General features: G+C 41.4%; 1 protein-coding gene across 1 annotated transcript in view; it reads right to left on the minus strand.

The window, feature by feature from the left end:
• Nucleotides 1–21,524, minus strand: part of LOC130207608 (inactive phospholipase D5-like) — a 32,608-nt gene that overhangs the window by 9,296 nt on the left and 1,788 nt on the right. The window contains exons 2-3 of the mRNA XM_056436258.1: nucleotides 5,813–5,949; nucleotides 40–226 (exon numbers count right to left, since the gene is read on the minus strand). Coding sequence (XP_056292233.1) covers nucleotides 40–226; nucleotides 5,813–5,949 — 324 coding nt within the window. The remainder of the gene's footprint in view (nucleotides 1–39; nucleotides 227–5,812; nucleotides 5,950–21,524) is intronic.

Here is a 21,524-nt window from a genome sequence, read left to right on the forward strand (position 1 = left end):
AGGCAAAGACATGGAGAAGCATGCTCGCTCCGGTTTTACCTGTCTGGCAGCAGGCTGGAAGCTGGATTCATAATCAGAGGAGTTGAGGAGCCACAGCGGGGAAACTATCTCCACGACCCGGATAGCTCGGTCCAGTAGGTTGTACAAGCCCATCAAGAGAGGGAGATTTGATGTTCCATTGTCGAAGAAGGAGATGTCTTCTGGGATGTTCTCCACCAGCACCGCTCTGAGGAAAAAATGATAGAAATATATTTTTTTCTTCTTTCTGCATAAAAAAACACAATTTCAAAAGAGCATCATTAAGCCATAGAGCCATAGAGACCTGCTCATGGAAACATTCTGATGAAACGAGTTTGAGGTTTGTATTCTTTCACTAAGCAATTATCTGTTTGCAGAAATATTATAATCTTGGGTCCCACTAATATGAGGTTATATTCATTCTGTCATACTACTGACAAATTAGCTAACAGGACCCTTGCTCTGGATCGTTAGTTTAATGAGAGTTATTACAATCCCTAGACCACACATGCCCTTTGATTCCATCAAGCATCATTACATATTGTACAGGTTGCCTCTGGCAGGGCCCGAGAATAATTGAAGGTTGAGTTGTCAGCAATGCAGATTCAATTACACCTAGTCAAGAAGAGTTGCACATTTCGGCTGTATTCTTGCTGGCTTCTCAGAAACACTGCTCCCTAAGCTATCACTCAGTGCATTAACGTAATCATCAGCAGTCTGATGCAGTATGATATACGACAGCAAGCATAATTCATTCACATACGGAGGCAATATCAATATGCCTGACGGAATCAGATTGCACAGAGTACAGAATAAACATATATCCATGAAATTGTCTCCTTAAAGCAGTCATAAAACTGACCCACCAAATTGAAAAGTATGTTGATGTGAATATCCCTGCACTTTCTGCCAAGGTGCATTGTCAATTTATCTGGCAAGCCGTGACTCTGAGCTCAGCTAATGCATCGCCAGTTCACATTTTGCCCCTCCAGACTGCCTGAAAGCGACAGGGGCATTAGCGCCGGAATCAACAGACTGAATTAGCTGTGGCAGCCCCGGACCTGCAGCCACACAGAACCAGCCAATTACCAAGCTCCAATGCTCACCACATGCTCTCTGTATCTTGCTTAGACATCGATTTCTGCCAACAACAATTTATCAGAGCAATAGAAATGGGGAGAGGGTGTTCAATGAGGGCGAAGTCGGATACAAATCCTGCACGTCAATGGGTGATTAGGTTTCTGGGTAAAATGCTTTCCAAGAAACTCAGAACTACTTCTGCTCAAGACTTAACCCAATTTGTCGTGAGTTGATGCATTTGAGAAGAAATGTTATAGTAAACATATTTAATTTGTTGGCTCTTTATAGCATGGAGTTAGAGGGTGTCTAAAGTGATACATCTATCTTAACAAACACAACATTAATGGATCATCACCGTACAAAGTTGATACACTGAACATATTATAGTTGCTTCCCTCAGAATACAACACTATATGATTCATTTTGAGTCGTGTTTCTGGCCAATATTCATCACCCTTTTTGCTCCGTTTTGGTCTCCACCACCTCCTTCGGGACTCTTTAGCTGCTTATTGCACCGCCAGGTTGACCGGGTAGTTGCTAAGACACGTTTCTGAGTTGGGAGAGTGAATAAAGTCGCAGGCTAAAAAAAAGAAGAGTTAACCTAATCCTCATGTGATCGATTGTTAATATTACAACAGTGCAGATTTAAAATGAGCTTGTGTAGTGCAGGATGTTTTTGTTGTGATTGTGTATTGATTATTCCTCCCAGCGAACATAAGCTTCTCTTCACATTTCATGAAAAAAAGTCCTACTTGATTTATTATCTCAATAAACATTGAAAAACATGCGTTTATGGTCTCAAATGCTAGTTTCAAGTCTTCCTTGATTGTTTTCAGGTCTTGAAAGTTATTTGTGCTCTGAACATATCTTAATCAGCTTTTGGTCGCGTCCCATTGAGGACCAGTATAGCTCACAGCTTCAAAACGTATTCCTGGCCAAAGTAAAGCTAACTCAGGTTTTGGAAAGTGTCCAAAGGTCAATCTTTAGGACTCACAGCTCCTCTGTGTTCATAACGCGCTGATCTCTCCTCATTAAAATGACAGGCAACATGCTATGTGAAGCAGAGTTGTGGAGAATCGAGTAAAGTTGGCTCAAGTGTTGCTGAGGTTGGATATTCTTCCACTCGTCAGCCAGTGAGAGTCAAATGAAAAGAGAAGTGTAACAAGGTGCAAACAAACCGAATTATAAAGAAGATTAACATTCTCATCACACGGTCGGAGACTCCGCTTTGTTGTGAAGACAGCGGAAACTAGGACGGCTACAGTAAACACCTCGCGGTGAGGAAAAACAAGGGTGGATGGATAACAGATGAGAAGGCGAGGTAATATTATTGTGAAAGAAATCCTCTCATCCGACCGGGGGGAAAGGGGGGGGGGGATGATGAATGGCGCTTCTGATTTAAACAGGCAGACAGGCTTTTCGTATTAAATGTGGAGAAAGCGAGAGACATCGTTGTGTCTCTGCCTGCAAGAGCTCCATCGATCAATGCGTTCTGTGATCCTTCCTCTGCAAGCCATCGAGGGTGTGATTCATCCACAGCAGCCGATACCTAAGTGGCTTGAACAAAAAAAAGTGTGTGTGTGTTTGCGTGGATACATGAGACAGCAAGAGAGAGAGTGTCTGAATATAAAATCCCTCGCTATCTGTATGATAAAAGATTCACATATTCACCGTGTGGTAGGTGAGTGAGCTGAATATCATGGAATATGCCTACTATGAACTATTCATACACTCTGTCACATTCATTGAATGTATTTAAACTCTAAATCTGTCCTTCTGTACACATGACATCTATTGCACCTGTCGATCCTGGAGAGGGATCCTCCTCTGTTGCTCTCCTGAAGGTTTCTTCCCTTTTTTTCCCCCTGAAGGGTTATTTGGGAGTTTTTCCTTGTCCGATGTGAGGTTTTGGGGCAGGGATGTCTATGTGTACAGATTGTAAAGCACTCTGAGACAAATTTGTAATTTGTGAAATTGGGCTATACAAATAAACTGAATTGAATTGAATTGAATATAGCAGAATGTAATCGTATGTTTCACACCATTCCAGAGCTGCCTGGTTAAATTGTAAACAAACCAATCACGTACTATTCACGTTAGGATACAGTATGTAAAAAAGGCCAATTAAACATGTGAGTGCATGTGATGCTGTGTCCCGGTTGGACCCCGTGACAGCGAGAGCCGAACCAGTGTCCCTGACATCTGATATAAATCATCCTGAGCTCTGGGTGCACATTAACATGGATATCACAGGTGCTGCCGCTGCTCTGCTCCCTGCATGCTGTTCATTTGAAGGGTGGTTAGATGTCACGTCCAATGTTTCATCGGTAACATGAGAACACTGTTGCACACTTTATATGTAAATTTAAATTCATTAGTTGAAACATGAGCCACTTAAATAGAGGTTTCTTTGGCCATGATCCTCCCGTGATGTGTTTTATGTAAATCGATGTAAACCGCAAGTGGCTAATTTATCCCATTGTTCCATGTCTGTCATGACTGCTTTTATTGGGTGTTCCCTGGCCAATACTTTGTCACCACTAATCAGAGCTCAGTATCGGACGTACTGTAAACGTTACTGTTCCGGATACAGCTTGTAGATACAGCTCCTTTACCACAGTCAGTTGTGTCACATTTAAAGGAACAGTTATATATTTAGGGGGATTTATTGGCATAAAGGAATATAATATTGATAAGTATGTTTTTTATTGTGTATATAGTTCCCTGAAAATTAGAATTGCTGAGTTTCCGTTACTTTAGACTGAGCCTTCTGTTTACATACAGAGCAGGTCCTCTTCACAAAGTAGCCTAAGTAGCCCAGAAAGGACAAACCTATGTTGTGTTATATATAAAAAAATATATATGTATATATATTTATAAATAAAAATAAATATCTATGTATAAATATTTTATATTGCTGCAGTAACTCATGCCACATCTCCTATCTCTGAGATGCAATAATTAGCGGAAAAAATAGATTAAAGGGAAATTTACATAAAAAACAGCTTTGTGTGACATACATCGCTGAGTCATTATTTGAGGCTGCTTAAAGGCTCATAAAGTATTGTATTGCTGAGAAGAAATATTGATGATTTTTAAGTTATTCACTGAATAATTATTAACGCGTGAATATGAAAAGGGCTTTACAAGCATTCCTTTAAAAAATTACAAGTAACTTTACGAATTTAAGTGAGCATAAGAGAGCCTCAGTGCACCTCATTATGAAGGCGTCAATCTCAGTAATCGACCACTTTTTCCATTTTGTACTGGGACTCGCTTTGAGGAAAATACTTTACACTTGCACACACGTTATAGGTCTTTCCATTGATGCATGTCGCAGTAAAACATCATTATTACACTTGTGGGATATAAGTAACAGTGCACATCTGGAACAATTTATAAAATGTTTCTTAAACTGCAAATAACAGCTGAATAATCTGTTCATCTTTCACTCATTCCAACCCCAAATCTACCCTGACACCCTCTTTTTTTCTTCCTTTACCCATCAACCCTTTCCCCAGCATCGTATTCATCTCTAATTCTCCACCCCTCTTCTTTTCGGGGTCCTTCACAGCAGGAGAGGAATCCTATTCAGCTTTTCAAGTTTGAATTGCAGCCTTAAGTGGAAGAGAGGGATGCCTGATAGAGTTCTCTGAAAGGTTGTTAAATGGCGGATTTGGGGAAGAGGAGGGAGAGACGAGATGGACACAGACAGAACAAAAGAGGCAGAGAGGGGGAAGTAATTGGAGGGTGAATGGTAAATTGGGAGAATCTAATGGAGGGGAACCAGTAAAGGAAGTCGAGAGCAGGAATTGCTGTATCAGAGAAAATGACTGCTGATCACTCTGGACCACCAAGAGATGCTGCAGTGGTTTTCAGGCCTATTTTCTTGGGAACCATATTCTTAAAACTTAAATAGGAGGGAAATTGCTTCACATCCAGGTAATCATTTCAGCACTGCGAGAGAGGCGACACAGATTTGTTTCGTATTGGTGCAACTTGGCACGTAATATTTGTTACTTTGAGATGAAAGCATACATTCTCTAAATGAATGCAAGCAATTTTGTGAGGTTTGCAGATGCTACACTGCAGTATTATATTAGTTAGACCTTCAGGATTGCAACAGGGCACCAACTGAGATTGAGATATGGTTTGAAACTGGAGCTAAAAAACAGTGTTTAGCATTGTAAGTTGTTGGAATGAGCTTAAGGTTCAAGGCCAAGGAAAGCCAAATGATTAAATGGAAATTTGGATAGAAGTTATATATTGCAATACATTAGCTTTACTGCTTTGATCTACACATTATAGCTACCTCGATACATTTGCATATATGAAGAATTTTTCCATATTTCTCTTAACACTGTAAATGAACTATGAGGGGCAAATCTACAAAATAATTGTGCAGCTCAGTTGCAAAACTTATTCCTCCAATATCAGTGTCTTTTGTGAATGGTGGTTAGAATCCACCCTTTATGAGTCGTTTGTCACTTTCTCATTTGGAATCTGCAAAAAACTAAACTGACTGTAATTTATAAACTTACTAACAAAAAGATGCCAGAAAATAACAAAAAATCAGCGAGGGTCATCTGGAGAAATGTAACATGGCTCAACACAAGGCTGTCAGCCCCCACTGAGGCCATGCGAGGTGTCGCAAGCGGCAAACGTCCGCAACCACTAAGAGTGAATCGTGTGCTTGCGGTTTTGCAGTTCTCACCTGCAGTTCCTGCTACAGTTCTCCTCGGTGATGCCATCTTCGTCATCGCCCCAAATGTCCACTGCAGAGAAAGTGAGCACCACCAGTACGGCGCAGCAGCACACCAAGGCGAAGATCATGATACACTTCTGCTGAAACTGCAAAAGAGAGAGAGAGAGAGAGAACCGCATTGATTTGCAAGGTGGGTTTTCTCCTCTTCATCACTAATGTAAAAACAAGGCCAAATTGCCCCAACCTTGGCTCCCTAGTTGGCGGCTCTGGCTGACACAACGCCTGATTTAATGCACAGCTCGGCAGGTCATAACATGATATAGAGGGGAATTGAAAACAAACATGTAGGTCTACGTGTGACCTCGCAAGTTCAGGCTTTAATGTAAAAAACACGAGGCAGGGCTGAGGAGAAGAAAGTAAAGAGGGAAGGAAGAAAGGAGAGAGCAAAGAGGGAGACAGAGAAGAAAGACAGACATGCCAGTTCTTATTATCTGGTAAGCTATGTTATTTTCCTTTTCTATAACCCCATTGTGAAGTTTTATTTGACACATCTTCTTTGGTGGGGAGGAGACAGATCTCATTTTCTGTACTACACAAACTGAGAATAGAACAGATGTTTTTGATACCAACCCTGTGTCCTGGAAATGACGTGTAAGCACTACTAATCTGTTTAGTCTAATACGTTTTGAAGGCAACGCAATTGCTGGCAGCATATATGCTTACTGGCAACAATTTGTCAATCAAGACAGTAATATATTCTTGTACCACACCGAAGTTGTGGGACACTTGAGGAAGAGTGTGCTTGTAAATATTTATGAAATAAACAGTGTTTCTAATCAGTGTTGACTTTTTGATTATTTAACCACCACCACAATCTGTCTTTACCAAGTTATTTGAGCCAAACGATAATGCTGCAGTTAATGAGCAGATTGAGGGGGAAACAAACAAAATAGGTTGTCTCACAGCGTTTAGCAGATGTTCTGTATGAATCTTTAATTAATTAATTTCAGTAAACTTCTCTCTTAATGTTGACAAATGTAATTTTTCCAACAATACAGTCCTTAAAAAGTATTCAATGGTTGTTCAAAAACACACTGTACATTGTTAATGATCATAATAGCAACGACACAACTGCAACTCATACGATTAATGTGGCATTTTTTGTATTAACTTATCATTCTGAAGTAAATGTTGATTGCACGCTTTCACCATGCAATTGTGTCTGCTAAAGTTCTTTAGTGACTATCCCCAGTAGCATTCATGTCGGATGTTGGAACAACCCAAAGTTATTGTGGAAAACAACATGCAGTGTGTGTGTGGTGTTAGTCGGCTGTGAGGAAAACAGAAGGCGACCCGGTTGTCTTAACTACAACAATGTCAACAACAATACCACTTGGAGGCCCTACTTTCATCCTGGCTCTTCTTTAACTATCTGTCCCACAAAGTCACGTCAGTGTGTAAATGTGTGTTGATACATGAGCCCTGAACAAATGGAAATCAATCATAATTCCTGCTATTGAATGCACTTGTGTTTGTCCTTCCATGACAGGTGAAGACTTGAGTTCAGTGTATTGATCGCTACCTGATACTGTCGGCATTATTCCACTCGTGTAAAGAGATAAGCTTTTACATTGTTTATGTAACAACACAACCTCTTATTCTTATTTTAGGGATGTAACATGCGTTTCATTATCTATTATTATCATATAAATATGTATGTATTTATTATCTCATGTTATTACATTTACATCACCCCCGGTCTGAACGTCAGTGACACAGTGCCGTCGGTGGATCTATTGCAGCCTCATCCATGCTTTCAATATGTACAATAGGTCTGTGCAATACATTAACTGTTTGTGAAATGATAACAAATGTATCCACGTCCCTTTGAAACCTTCCAGAAGAGCCACGACTGACTAATTACTCTTGAACACAGCAGATCATTAGCAGAGCCAGCCAGACTCTACTCATTATCCTGAGAGACAAATCTCATATCACACCCCATCGACCTCTGAGAGCCGCGCACACGCAAAGCCCCGGTTATTTTATTGTGCTTATTGTAGCTAAAGACCATTGGTTGCCATGTGGGATTTAAATGAATCTACCAGCCAGTCAAAGGAGCGTCCCCCAGTGAACCAAATAGACACTGTCGGGGACATTTAACTTCACACTCTCATCCTCACAACCATCTGCCTGAGCGGATGTCTGACGTGGGGAGAGTGTTTTCTATTTCTGCTTCTCAACCAACTCGTTTTCTCCCGATCCTCCGTGTCTCAGGGCGTCAACAGGTTAAACCTCATGACCACAAAAACGGAAAAATGCAGGTGAAGGAAGAAAAAAAAAAAAAAACATTCATCTCTACTGAAGGCACTTAACAAACGCTTGCTCAGCAAACACATGTGCACGCCAAATGGATGCTAAATCAAATCTCTCTCACGTAAAAGCCATAACAGATGAAGGTCTACCTGCAGAATAGACTCCAGCCCTGCATGCTTCTCATATTTCCAGTGTGTGTATACCAGCTGCTGTATTCACATGTGATCAGATGTGTATGTGCATCATGGCAGGTCTGTATAAAGAGGTCAAACTCAAAGTGTTCACTAGGGACAGCTAAGGATCGATACACCGACAGCTGCAGGATGTAGTGTGCCTGACAGCAACTTTTTAAGAATAGAAAGACTCAGTTTGAATGTAAAAGTCATGGAAAGGGAAAGAAAGTGTAGGCTACTACAGTAATTTGCCTGTATTTTTGCATCGACTGCAACTGAAATCTCAGAGATATACATCTCAAAACCAGGACACATGAAGGATGAACTATCTGCATGGCTCGATCCCATAGGGGCACATTTATTTTTATCATTTGGGTGAATGCACGTTTTCAAAGGTGCGTAAAACGAGATTCAGTTTGCTTCTCAAAAGCTCCCAACATGGCTACACCTGAGCTGGCGGCTCACGGCTAACGGTGCTAAAAGCGCCAACTGCTGCTTCGATGATAATGGTCGTGTAAATCCAACTGTGACGGTGGATACCACTCGCGGAGCGGCATGGTACATTTCATTGTCACAATGTCTGCCTCTGGAGTGTATTTTCCTGCTCATTCATGCTCATTCCTTGGTATTTTTACTCTTGCCTACCTTGTGACTCTGTAGGTGTTTAAGACTTCTCCACTGAAGCATTGAACTGATCCTGTCTGTGTCTGGCTTATTCGCCTGTTCAAGGTTCAAGGTTTACGGGTTTTTTATTTGCCATTTGTGCCTAGACCAACAGTCCCGACACATTGGAATTGTTTTGCAGGGCTCTCCGAGTCAACAGAGGTACAAACACACTATAATAATACGAAAAATATATAAAAACACACTGTATTCACTTGGAAATGATGCCAACAGCTTAGTTAGCTTAGCTTAGCAGGATGTCTGCAAGCTATTAGCTATTATTGATTAGCATCCGAGCTTTGTGGAAAAAGACAACATTGCTTCATGACTGAAGTACTAAAAAATGAGCCAGTGTCTCTACGGGGGGAACTAAATTGTACTTGAATAAAGGCTGTGGAGAAGGACACAGGAGCATCAAAGTGTGTCCAGTTCTCACAATCTAAGGAATGACCGCGCTGTCAGGGCTCGTCGTTTGAGCAGCTGCTTGCTCCCGCCTGATGGAAAGTGACAGAGTGCGCCTCTCCAGAGAGACCGGGTGCTCTTAGTTCATCCCACTGACTGGCTGCTCGCGTCTCCTGAGTGAACGCAGGGCTCCGAGTGCCCCGGCCAGCCGGATGAGCAGTCAAACAGATCTGCGCTAACTCAAACGCAATCACAGCAGCTTTATAAGGAAGTGACTTCATGATAACAGGGCTCACCTTCAGCGAGAGCGAGAAAGAGAGAGAGAGAGAGAGAATGATATGATAATGAAGATGATCTGTAGCCACGGTCATGAGGTTTCTACTGGCCACGCTGTGTAAAATTCAAACCCTGTTTTGGTGTCTTTGAGTAAGAAATGTCTTCAAGACTACAAACTACAAAGCAAATCCAGTTGACTGTGATATACAGAGGGCAGACGCTAGCTGGCTGAGAGCCCTTTTTCCATCTCTGGTTAATCTTAAAGAGGAGGAATAACCTGAGCTTGACGCCACTGGTCAAATAAAAGAAAGAAACGAGTGACCAGATTCTTGGCGCCCCGGTCTGTAATGGCTGGAGGCCCAGATCTACACATGTCTTTGAGAATTTGCCATAATCAGTCTGTTTGACAGCTTTGTCAAGTCTCACTTTTGTGTTGATGACTGCGGAACAGAAACTCTTCCTAGAAGCGTTTGTAGTTATAAATATGTAAGAGCAGAGACAGCTTCCATGTTAACTCTTTTCTAAACTTTTGTTCTACTTAATTCAGCCTGGCGTTGTGTTATTGGACAGTTTGACGTAGAGTTTTTTTTGGGGACTAATTGATAGAAATGGACTATTCTATTCCAACAACATGCTTTTAAATAATGAAATGTCTTTTGCTTTTCTTCCATAAGACCGGGAGATCAATGCCACTCTTGTGTCAGCACGCACAATATGAACCCGGAGCCAGGTGACCCTCAGCCGGGTTCTGTCAGCCTCACAGTGACAACAAGATGCCAGGAAGTTACTGCTCACAACTTGACTTGACTTTTTTCTTCCACTTATTAACTCAAATTGACTTTTATGAAACATGTATCATTGCACCAAGCTCAGATGTGATTAAAACACATTCTAGATATGGCCTTCTGCACACGGATGATTGGATTATTATTATGGCCAAAAGATTTTCTGTGGGAAATTTTCTATGGATGCTCTGATGGCCACATGCTGATGGTGTCATTACTCCTTCTCCATAAAGTCCTCATAGGATTTTCTTGTGGTAAATTTGAAAACATATTAAGAGTCTTACAACATGATCCACTTCATTCCACATTACCTGCCTCTAGCCTGATATGTGTAATAATAAACTCTCCGAACAGAAACATGACCTGGCTTCATGCCGACGTTTGTCTTTTTCACTTTCAGTCTGAATCCACACACACACACACACACACATCTTTGCAGCAAATCAATAGAGCAGGAACACCATCCATCTTTAAGACAGGTGCACACTCAGGAAGGAGGCTACAACCTAGAATACTGAAGAGAAGAGGCATCCCCCATCCCTATCTCACATGCTGAAGGGTGTCCAATACCACATTCTATGAGTTTAAACTGAATACAACAATCATTCATAACATGATTTATAGAACTTTATTTCCAAAAGCATGTCAACAAATTGAAGCGACTACTTTGAACCTGACTTTATACAATCATCACATTTCTGCTTTGGAAATGTATTTGCAAATTTCCACATATTTGCAAAAAATACCTAATCTTCCTATTCATGAACTAGAATGGGCACTCGGTAGAGCGCATACCTTCGCATATCACAAGATTGGGCATTGAATTATGAACATTTTGGCATTAGTTGCATGCCAATTGGACAAAAATGTATCGTGCTATGGTAAAAAAAGAGTTTGACCTTTCCATGACCTTGACCTTGACCTTTGACCCGATTGATCCCAAAATCTAATCAAATGGTCCCCGGATAATAACCAATCATCCCACCAAATTTCAGGCGATTCAAGAACATTTCGACCTGTTCATGACCTTTGACCTTGACCTTTGACCCGATCGATCCCAAAATCTAGTCAACTGGTCCCCGGATAATAAACAATCATCCCACCAAATTTCATGCGATTCGGTTCAATACTTTTTGAGTTCTGCGAAAGATTTTGACCTGTTCATGACCTTTGACCTTTGACCCGATCGATCCCAAAATCTAATCAACTGGTCCCCGGATAATAAACAATGATCCCACCAAATTTCATGCGATTCGGTTCAATACTTTTTGAGTTCTGCGAAAGATTTTGACCTGTTCATGACCTTTGACCTTTGACCTTTGACCCGATCGATCCCAAAATCTACTCAACTGGTCCCCGGATAATAAACAATCATCCCACCAAATTTCATGCGATTCGGTTCAATACTTTTTGAGATTTACGAATAACACGCATACAAATAAATAAATAAATAAATAAATAAATACACGGCGATCAAAACATAACCTTCCGGCATTTTCAATGCGAAGGTAATAAAGAATTTTACTACAAAAAAACGTTTCTTTATGTTATTAACCAACAGAAGAAGTGTCACTGTTATCCCCATTCAACTATTGTATCAAAACAATCTATTATATAGCCCTTGTTAATATAAAGATATTGATTTGAGCAGCTTTACTCTAAATGAGCCTGAAATTCATAAAGGTGGTATTTTATTAAAAGTGATCTTTCATTTGTCAAAATAACTGCATATTCCTTTTACATTGCCCCCCTGATTCATGTGCTGCAGGTTTCCACAATAAACACGAAGCTCACACAGCTACAAACACACTCTAATCAGATGTATTGGTGTTGACACTGTTATATATCATCTAGTATACAATAGTTATGTTCCTTTGTTTAATTTATGTGACAAATGACTTGAAACTGTTGTCGTACCAGTGAGACTTAAAATAAATAGTTAAATAAAGTTGTTATAAATTGAATCGCTTCTGTGTGAATGACGGAAACTATTCCTCTGTTGAAACTGAAGGCGATGCCATCCATCCCAGACGTCCTCTGACAGTCACGCGCCCTCGTACCCAAACTCATCAACTCCTGTTCAACCGGGAGCTGGGCTCTCAACCTGGTCATTCCATCCCCCCACCTACACCCTCCATCCCTGGATCTATTCCCCGACTCGCACTCGGGGCTCGTCGGCACTCTCTGTAAGCCCATCGCGATGTTCGTAAGGCTTGTTGAAAATCATGCATCACGAGGGAGGCTGGGATGCGGAAGCGAAGCTCGTGTAGCTGATGTGTGTAATTTGTGCAAAGAAAACCAGAGTTTATGATTTTCATTGCAGCTGCACACTGCTCGCAGCATCCTGTATCCTGGATGAGAGAGAGTCAGTGGATGTCTGAGGACACGAGAACTGATTGGTTCCTGGTGAGGGTGCATTCTCTGCCTCTAGATACTGGACCCAGCCAATCAGGACTAATTAATGGTTACACAACGGGTGCGATGAGTGATTTGGAAACTCAGTGATGGCCTACTTACGGTTTATATTCATCTTCATGCGTGTCAAATAATTCACCTAATGTCCTGATACTTGACCGACGATATCAAGTACCAATGCTGACATTCAAACACTGAAGGCAACCGCCCCATGCGTCATCTTCTGAAGGCCGGTTCAGATGCAGTCTCCCCCTCCCTCGCCACACTGTAACTTTTCCCTGACCTTTCCCCCCCCCCCCCCATCCTGCAATGACTGACTTAACGGAGAAAGGTCAGAGGAAGACGGACGGCGGCGCTGGCCAAAACGCTCTCGGATAGAGAAGGAGGAGTCATGAGAGAGATTCATATAGGAGGGGCTCAAAACATGACAAGATGATGAATTTAAGGTCATATCTCGTGGGGAAAAAAAGAAGACTGTTGCTTACGTGAAAACCAGACTTATATTGATTTTTGAATGCCGCGAAGACAGAATACGAGCCGTGTGGGTATTCAGGCAGTGTACACGTATGCTATCTGAGACATTTTAAGACACGGCGATGGCATTTCAGCCTTTAAACGTGCATTGTGTTTCTCCGTGCTGTCTTTGAAGTGGCTAAGAATAGCTACGAATTCTGGGTTCTAGCTCAAATGATGGCACTGTACCCTTTTGCTGCATTCTTTTCTTCTTCCGTTAAGAACCGTTAAGTCTGAGTGACCTTTACTTCGCCATGAATGTGTCACGAGAGGTCATCGTACCTCTTTTACTAAACCACAGCTAACGATGCACCAAGGAATTGAAGATCCTCTTTCATAATTCCTGCAGTCTTTTTCTCATTCTCGAGACTGCGGTGCATTCTCAAGAAATCACGTGTTATGTTGATATTGCAGTTTTTTACTAATCGCTTTGGCTCATTTTCACGGTGCAAAAGCACTTAACACTGTCGTATAGATATTTATGGAATATAATATGTATGTCTGACAGATTTTGAACGGATCATATTGCATGTGTTCAAACGATGAAGGAATGTTGTGAAGAGATGTGCTTATTGTGCAAACTGGAAACAATTGCACTAACCCTAACCCTTCGCATATACGGGCCAAACACGTGTAATTTGTTTTAATTAATGAGACATCTGTTGGGAGCAAAACACCAACTGTTCAAAATGAGAAAAAGCAGTGTAATAAATCATCATTTCTTTCATTTTTACAGCGGTTTACAACATAATCCCAGCGGCTCTCTCTCTCGCTCTCTCTCTCTCTCTCTCTCTCTCTCTCTCTCGCTCAGCTGGCCTCTCAAAATCAATAAGTCAATTATAGTCCCTGCATTAAAATGACAGGCAAACCCTGCTTACTATGATGAGACCTGAGCCCAATGATAACTCCCCAAATCAACCCTATCAAGGATATACATAGACATATATATAAATTCAGCATGGAGTGGGTGGGACGCGGTGGAAAGAATTATCTTTCTTTGAATGCCATGTCAGCCATAAGAATGAGCAAATAATATGTTGTGAGTTTGCTTCTTTTGTCTCTCAGATAAAAGAGATTTAACAATTTAATTTGGCCTGTTTCCTAACAAACTGTAATTATAGAGAGACCCTATTAAAAATGCAATTACTGTTCTTTTTTGGCCTCATGAGAGCTTCGTAATTAGTTGTGAACACAACATCGACATATCTTTGCCTTTTTAAATGCTTATTTGGCCTTCCAGCAGTTACGTAGCAACATTATCTTAATTTGTTGTTGTGTTGCAGGCCACTTGGCGACTATAAGCGCTCTCTCTTTTACCTCTGTATTTGGTCTCTACAAATTCCTGAGGGGAATGTGTGGCTCTGGCGCTGCTAAGTGCTTCACATTGTTCATCCGCTCGTCCGTAACCCTCTTAATATGACATGTTTTTCCTTAAAATGAGGATCATTTATTCCTAATTTGGATTTGGATAGGTGTCTCGCGTTCTCTGGATATTTAGATACTTGATTGGTTCATTTAATGTAATTTTTTTGCAATTATTGGAGGTGCATTAGATGTTCATGAAATCAGTTTTATCTTACAGCCGTTTCATTATTTTCCTCCAACAGCGTTTCGTTTTCCCGGTGTTTGATGATTCCACCAACGCGTTCATGTATTCTGCTTTCGTTTTCCTTGGAGAGCAGTTTGCAATTATGTTCAGGTTGACTTCTACGGATTACGTTTATTATCCTCACTCTTCTGCCTCCCCTCTTCCCTCCACCACACACAAACACAAACATAAGCTCCTCCAGACCCACAACCCTCTGAGTCAGCACGCCAACCCTCCTCCTTTACTACTTCTATACTTTCTACATAGATCGGATACTCCCACCAATCAATAATAAAATCATGATATCACACTAACAATATGCTCCCGCTGGCATAGCGACACACGAGCTATGTGCTTTTTGTCGACGGCAGTACTCACGGCGTTCTCGTCTTACGAAGAAGCTAACGTTTTTTGCAGATCTCGGCATTTTTCGACCACACTTCCGATGTTTAATCCTGCCACTGCTCTTTTCTTGCATATCCATAATCACGAGTGTATTCTATTGCCGTCGGTCTCGTCACTACCAACTACACGTCAGTGCCTATGTGTGTGTGTGTGTGTGTGTGTGTGTGTGTGTGTGACTCAATGTGTTTGTGGTGGAATCAGCAGGATGTCCAATTACACTGGCTCAGCTGGTGTGTATAGACAGAGAGGATGGTTTACAGCGTATACACACACACACACACACACACACACACACACACACACACACACAGTAAAGCACACGCATCATTTAAGAGCCAAGAGTGTTTCATTAAAGCTGCTTGGGCTTGATCCCTTGACAAGCCGCAGGCCTTGGCTAAATTACCGCGATGGCAGCGAACAAAGAAAGAGGAAAGAGAGAGAGGGAGACTGCCATGAAACGAATCAAATAAGTCCTCCGTCTCCTCTTGTTTAATTCCACTGGATTTTTGATGGCCAAGCAGCTTTAAAAACAGGGCACGAGCCAACCAATCATCACAGCGATGTCTCCTTTAATTAAATGAGATGTCTACACGATGGCCAGAAAGCCTCTGAACAGGTGCACTAACAAATCTACACACAAGACAAACTCATTTTAACTTTGGCTTTAACTTGATTCAGAACCAGAACTCTTTTTTTTCTGTCAAAGTCTGAGTTTTTTTTTTATATAGCCACCTTGGGGACGCAGAGAACTGCTCTCAGGAAGGGGCTTTGGCACATATCTGCAGTGCAGCTAAAATAATGCTGAGCAACAACTCTTCACCGTGACCTTTTTCAGAGTCTTGGGGCCAATATAACTTTTCATATTGCAGAACTTTGTGAAATACAGTAGTGTGTGCCTGTGTGTGTGTGTCTTTCTCACATAAATTCAAACCCTGCAGCAGCTTTTTGACAATGTTACAGTCGCATTGACTGTATATTAGTGGATCTAGTCTGACCAAAATTATGTGTACAGTTTTGAAGCTTTGAGTTAAGAAAATCGAACACTAAACGAAAAAGAAAAATCTTTATCTGAAAACACACAGTGAAGGAATCAGTGGTGTAAGATGAGAACACAGTAAGTGTTTGTGTGTGTGTGTATGTGTCTGTGTGTGTTTTTCTTAGCAGTTGGGATGACAACGTCGGTCAGTTCCTCCCTTTGGTCCGGACTCAAATATCTGCCTTGAAATTCTGAACATCAGAATCAGAAACCTTTTATTGTCAAGTATGTTTTCACATACAAGGAATTTGTCATGGCGGAACAATAAGATTAAACAATCAACAACAATCTTGATATGTTGCAAGAATTGAAACGCATTACATTTACAATATAAAGTGCACAGATAAACAGATAACAGCACTTTAACCTCTTGTTGCCTTCTTCATCATTTTTTTGAATATCATTATTCCTCTCGCCTCATTATATTTTTTTTTTTTCGATTCATCAATTCCCTCTCCTGTTACCTTTATATATACTTTACCATAGTTTTTAATTGGGTCTAATTTGAATTAACCTTAAAAAAATTAGAAAAATTATTTAAATATTGTTTTTTTTCCAAGTTTATTGTTATTACTTGTTGTTTGTTGACGACCTAACAGAGAACCGACACATTAAACATTGAATGGGGGAAAAAAAAAAATGGTGGGGGTGGGGATTGACTATGAATGATGGTTAAACAGAGTCCATCGATGTGATCCCTCATCTTCTGTGTATACCACCTAACAACACTTCTACCATGGCTGTGGACTCTTAGACGTGTTAGTCTGTGAGCATGAACCATGAATCTCGCGTGGAGGCAGTTGGCACTTTGTTATTGTGGAACAATACAGTACATACATACTTGAGTGGAGTCTATGGCTGGAATTTAATCGTTATCATCAGTTTTTTTCTTTTTCTTTTGAGAAATGATCTGTACAGGGAGGATATGTAGCTTTGGTGGATCAACCATGAGAAAATAAAACTGTAGTGAAAGACTACTCGTGTTGAAAACTACTCATTTTCAAGGGTGAAGATTTGTTATTTTATGACTATGTTGTTTTCAGGTTAAATTCCAGTCATAGCAGGAAAAGGCTCAGGTGCAACCACTAAACCAAAAGGCTATAACTTAACACGCCAAATGTGCTGCAGTATAGAAATAAACCAGACTAAAAAGATGAATATGTTAAGTTATATTATCTCTTCTTATTTTGTATTAATAATCAAAATATTGCAAAGAAACTAGTAACTTATGTTATGATAAAAAGTACAATATTAGCTTCCAAAATATAGTGTAGAGTAGAAGTATATTATAGAGCCATTGCCAGGGTATTATGTGACATGCTGTGTGAAACATCGAAATAGTTGAATCTCTAATGCCACTGTTTTCATGAAGCTTTCAAGATAACAGCAAATTTTTTTGACAAACGTATAATTTCTCTGCATGTTGCATCTCCCAATTTACAATTAAATAAATGCACAGTGACAGCAGCTTAAAGAGAATTGATTGAGTCAAACTGTCGCAGTCATGAAAACGTTATTACTTTAGTAACACAAAGCACTCAACTATCAGGGACATGATGCGGCTGAAGGGCCTGAGGGCCACAAACATGCACATCACATGCACTGAGTGGCTGCTGCAAATATATACCTCTAGTTTCACAACAAAGCCATCTGTCACTTAGACAACGGCTATAAAACTGGAAAAATTATACTGATCTATCATGATTGTGGCACAATTTACACTGGCTCACCCTGATCTCAAACTATCACGTTAATCCGTATTAGCCTACACATTAGCGACATGTGTGTCATATATTATGCTCTGAAAAAGTAATAAAGTGTTTGAATCCCGAATGAGCGATTATGGAAAAAACCTCAGCATTCTCTCCTCTCCCCCTACGCGTCTCATGTAATAAAGGCCTTTCCATAATTAATGCTTTGATAAATCAGATTGTGCGTCCTCTGTTAAGATCTTGTAATGTTCTGAGAGGTGTTATTTGTTTTGCTCGGCTGAAGCCTTGTTAGCACGGGATGACGGATAGTGTGTCAGAATTGGGGTTACAGGAGGAGAGACTGTGTGTGTGTGTGTGTGTAGGTGTGTGTGTGTGTGTGTGTGTGTGTGCATGTGTGTGTCCAATCAGTCGTGAGCAGGTCAACGCTGTTGGCTCCAGAAATATGTCAAAGCATTTGTTTTTTACCCACAAAGGCATATTTAAACACACACACACGCGCGCGCGAGCACACACACGCTCGCTGTGGCTCCCATTATTCATGTGGTAGATAGAGAGGTCTGTTGCTGCAGCTTCTCTGTTTATTTCCATGGGATGTAAAAAGAGAGCGAGGCTTTATTTCCAGGGCTTCTTAAGAAAAAAGAAAAAAATGCTCCTCTGGCTTTGCAGTAAATGTCATTTGTGTGAGATCTTGAGTGACAAAAACTGATTTCTTTCTCTTTCATCATCTCGGAAGTCATTTTGAATGATGTTTTGATCCAAATGGGCCACCGCCACTCGCTTTGAAACTGTAAAGGAGCTCCTGCTCCTATAGAGGGACATATAGATAGATAGATAGATAGATAGATATATACTTTATTAATCCCCAAGGGGAAATTTGTCAAAATCACATTACCCATGGGCCACATCAACCGTTGCAGTGTATGAGACATCATGTATGCTGAACAACAGGGAGGTGTTATTGGTGGAAGAGCGTACACTAGAGGCCCAGTGCAATATAATCAATACGTGGGACAATCTTAGCCATGTTGTTTTAGTTCTTAGTTATGTTGGTGTAGTTCTTAGTTATGTTGGTGTAGTTCTTAAATGTCGGGTTCTTCAAATTGATAGACTTATCAATTTAAATATTTGTCAGTTTGAGTGAAAGAAGTGACGCATAGAAAGTCACAGAAGCTCAATGTGTGCACGGGTTCATCAGAGTTTAGCGTGTCCAAGGATTTTCTGTTATTCCTCTTAGCTTGGTACTGACCCTCCAATCAAACTGCCACACGCTGCTGACACGTTACTGCCAGGATATCAAAGTCTCAGTCTGCTCCTTCCATCTCAAGAACTGTGAAGCCAACCGACCACTTAACATCAAATGGTCTGGAACACCACTTGAGCACTGTACCCACCCTGTCTACCTTGGAGTAACCCTGGATCGTACTCTCACCTTTAAAGAACACATCAAAAAGACAAAATCCAAAGTCGGTTCCCGAAACAACATTCTACGGAAACTGACCAACTCCAAATGGGGAGCCACAGCACACACATTAAAATCTACTGCTCTGGCCCTGTGCTATTCCTCTGCAGAATATGCATGCCCTGTTTGGGAGAGGTCAACCCATGCCCAGAAACTTGACCCAGCCTTGAACAACACCTGCCGTCTGATCACTGGCTGCTTGAAACCCACCAACACAAGCAACCTGCACCTCCTCGCTGGCATTGCACCTGCTGATATTAGACGGAAAGTTGCCAGCCGAGTCGAGAAAACAAAAGCTACTAGCGATGAACGCCATCTCCTCCATGGATGTCACCCTCCGGCCCAACGGCTAAAGTCAAGAAAAAGTTTTCTCAGCCAGGTCCAGCCCCTAACAAAGTCTCGGGAAGAAACCAGAATACAACTCTGGATGGAAAAACTTGAGAATGACCCACCTCCAACTGACATGGGAATACCCCCCACTGAAAACCTACCCCCTGGCCAAGAAGCATCATGGGCTCAATGGAAAACACTCAACCGCCTTAGAACAAGAACGGGACGATCCAAAGATGCTCTGGTCAGATGGGGCTACAAGACTGGCCCAACCACCTGTGAATGTGGACAAGCAGACCATACAATGGAGCACTGCCTTGTCTGCCCTCTACTACCTAACCCTTGCAGCCCAAAAGACCTTGCAGTATTCAACAAAAACGCAAAGGACTGTGTAAAGAAATGGGAAACTGCCATATAACTATCACGCTTCAGTGAAACGAAAAGAAGAAGAAGAAGCAGCCTTCAGAGTGACAGCCAAGACAGCACCCGTCTATCCTTTTCTCAGCCTTGACTCCCAGCAGAACCTGCATGATAATGCGATGCTTTTCTTCCACAGCGCAGCAACGCTGAGAGCCAGACACGCTCCTGACACGCTCAGCACAAAGGCAGCAGCCTGAGCAGGACTCTACGAGAATCAGTCCACAGAGCAGATTTAGACATACAGTATATATGCATTTTGAAAAATGGGTTGCAATCACAGACATAACAGGTACCGACACAAGCGCACTACGCACATACAGTATGCCTCCATCGTGCATGTGCATGAGAGACAGCGTTCTACTGAAGGCAGCAATACAACTCAGCACTCAGTAAGTATTTCTACAACATAAGGCATTCAGAGCAAATTAATTCGCAACTTTTAATGATAATAATAATAATAATAATACATTCATTTTATAAGGCGCCTTTCAAGGCACTCAAGGTCGCCGTACAACATATTTAAAAATGGACACAATTAAAAAGCAGAACAGTTAAAAAGCAAAACAGTTAAAAAGCAGAACAGTCTAAAAGAGGATTGCAGAAATAATATCTTGCCTGTATAGTATATCATTATGGAAGAAACATGTTGCCTCTATAGCTGAATGCACATTCTTAACTGGAGACGTGGAGGCATCTGCACCTCATTCCTGATGCACAATTAAAATATTTGTTGACGTACTGTCAGTAATTTCCATCACAACGGTGCAGTGGGTTCTGCCACTTGTTGTTTCTCATTGAGAGAGTAGCAGGAGGTATAACACGACAGAGCCGGACCGCTTTGACCCGGAACTGATCCGCACCAGAACCTGAAATGTCACGGCGAGCGCACCGACTCGGCATCTTTTTTACCACTGGTTTCTTTTACAAAACATGCAGTGAGCCAGTGGTTTTGGTTGCCATGGATACCATTTCAGGTGTTTTGGACTCCACAGTTTGCTGGCGCTCTGCACCATGGTCTGATGGGCTTCTGGGCCGGTTTGTGTGTGTGTGTGTGTGTGTGTATGCCATGCAGCATATTGATGGTGCCTGCAGACCTTTTTCTTTTTTTGTCTTTGCCACGCCACCTTTTCTGTCTGTAATCTCCTTTTCCCCATGTTCTTCTCTTTTCTCCTCGTTTTTTCTCCTCTCTTCTCCTCTACTCCATGGAGTAACAATGCCAGATTTAAAC

The sequence above is a fragment of the Pseudoliparis swirei genome, chromosome 17 (genome assembly GCF_029220125.1).
Source record: "Pseudoliparis swirei isolate HS2019 ecotype Mariana Trench chromosome 17, NWPU_hadal_v1, whole genome shotgun sequence".
In the NCBI taxonomy this organism is placed as follows: Eukaryota; Metazoa; Chordata; class Actinopteri; order Perciformes; family Liparidae; genus Pseudoliparis; species Pseudoliparis swirei.